This window comes from Drosophila innubila, unplaced genomic scaffold, assembly GCF_004354385.1.
Source record: "Drosophila innubila isolate TH190305 unplaced genomic scaffold, UK_Dinn_1.0 132_U_U, whole genome shotgun sequence".
NCBI classification, from domain to species: Eukaryota; Metazoa; Arthropoda; class Insecta; order Diptera; family Drosophilidae; genus Drosophila; species Drosophila innubila.
The window spans coordinates 1-1653 of record NW_022995443.1 but is presented as its reverse complement, the minus strand read 5'-3'; the positions used below and the strand labels follow the sequence as shown (position 1 = coordinate 1653).

The following is a 1653-nucleotide window of genomic DNA, read 5'->3' as shown; positions in this document are numbered from 1 at the left end:
GAAAACACACACGCACACACAAATGCAGGCTTTCCTTAACTAACCTTTAATTAAATAATCCTTTAACCTGCTAATTCCTCCGTGTCCCCACCTAGACTACGATTATGATTATTTTGGCTACTCGGACTATCGGCCCGGCTTTGGCGCTGATTCTTACTATGATGACGTCTATCGTGTCTATGAGGGCGATTACAGTTACTATGATTATCCGAATGGTGCAAGCGGCAATGGAGGTGCCGGCAGCAGCGTTAACAGCGCTGCTGTTGCCATGCCTAGCAATACAGGCGGCGGCACCTCCGTGAACGCTTCGCAACGTCCATCAAGAAGCCAAGCAAGTGGCACGGTGAATTCATCGGTGGTTATGGTGCGTCATTCCAAATAAACATCCATCATAAAACGGAACACATCAATTACAGTTACAGTTGCGGTAACAGTTGCAATAACAGTAACAGTTGTTGTCACAGTAACAGTTGTTGTCACAGTAACAGTTGTTGTCACAGTAACAGTTGCAGTAACAGTAACAGTTGCAGTAACAGTAACAGTTGCAGTAACAGTAACATTTACAGTTGCAGTAACAGTTGCTTCTACATTCAAATTTACACACACAGAACACATGAAAATTGTAGCTATATATTCTACTTAATAGATTTGTCTACTATTTGATTATCGCTTCTTGATCTTAGCTTCGTTGATTCGATATAAAAAAAAAAAAAATTATATTTTTAAATTTAATGATTAATCGTGAACAGCTTCAACTAGTTTCATTGCTTTAATTGAAAATATATTTTATTCAGTTTTATTTCAGCTTACCTTCTGCTTCAGTTCCAAATTGATTGTAAACTTTATTTTTTATTTCGTTTACAAACATCCAAATTTGCAACAGCCGCACAACATGTCACACACACACCCACACTCGCACACACTCACAGCACCCACCTACCAACTGCACGCATCTTTTGGCCAATATTTACAAAAAAGGAACAAAATGCATTTATTATTTTAACGCTTTGCATTGCTTTTTGTCATGGAAACTAACAAAAATATTTATATTCCATCATTAATCCAATTAAACTGCGCTTTATTATGCTTTAATTATTATTTATTTGCCCTAATGCATCAGGTGCTTTTTACTGCAATGCTTTTTAAGTTAAATGTGTATATTTATAATTCCATTATTGTTTAGCTTGTAAGATGAAATGCTTTTAGTTTAAAACGATACAAAAAAATTTTAAAATTAATATAGCATACTTTTAAGCACCGCCCAACGCTTTGTTTCAAATGCTCCAAGCTTATTTTTGTTTTGATTATTATTAGTTTGTGATTTTATTTAACTACAAATTTGACAAATTTAGTAAAGTTATTTAATATTGTGTCAATCGCAAGCAGAACGCAGAACGCTAAAGAAAAATATGAAAAACAAATGCAAAAAAAAAAAATTATAGATACTTGGAATCCAATTCTTGCGCTGTGATTTGTTCATAAATACAATATTAGAGGCAGTAAAAATTGCATTTGTTGGCTCTTATCGAGCATAAGATAATAATACACAAACTCTATATTATATACAAATATTATTAGCATTCTTTTCTCAATCAGACGTAATTTTTCATATACATAAATATACAAAACATTGCATATAACTTAAAATATATA

General features: G+C 33.5%; 1 protein-coding gene across 1 annotated transcript; it reads left to right on the top strand.

Annotated features, from left to right (window-relative positions):
• Positions 1 to 95: 95 nt before the first annotated feature.
• Positions 96 to 404, top strand: LOC117793198 (the record flags this gene model as incomplete). The annotated part of the gene is made up of 1 exon (XM_034633490.1): positions 96 to 404. A coding segment is annotated over one exon (287 nt), but the record flags the coding sequence as incomplete, so codon positions are not given.
• Positions 405 to 1653: the final 1249 nt, after the last annotated feature.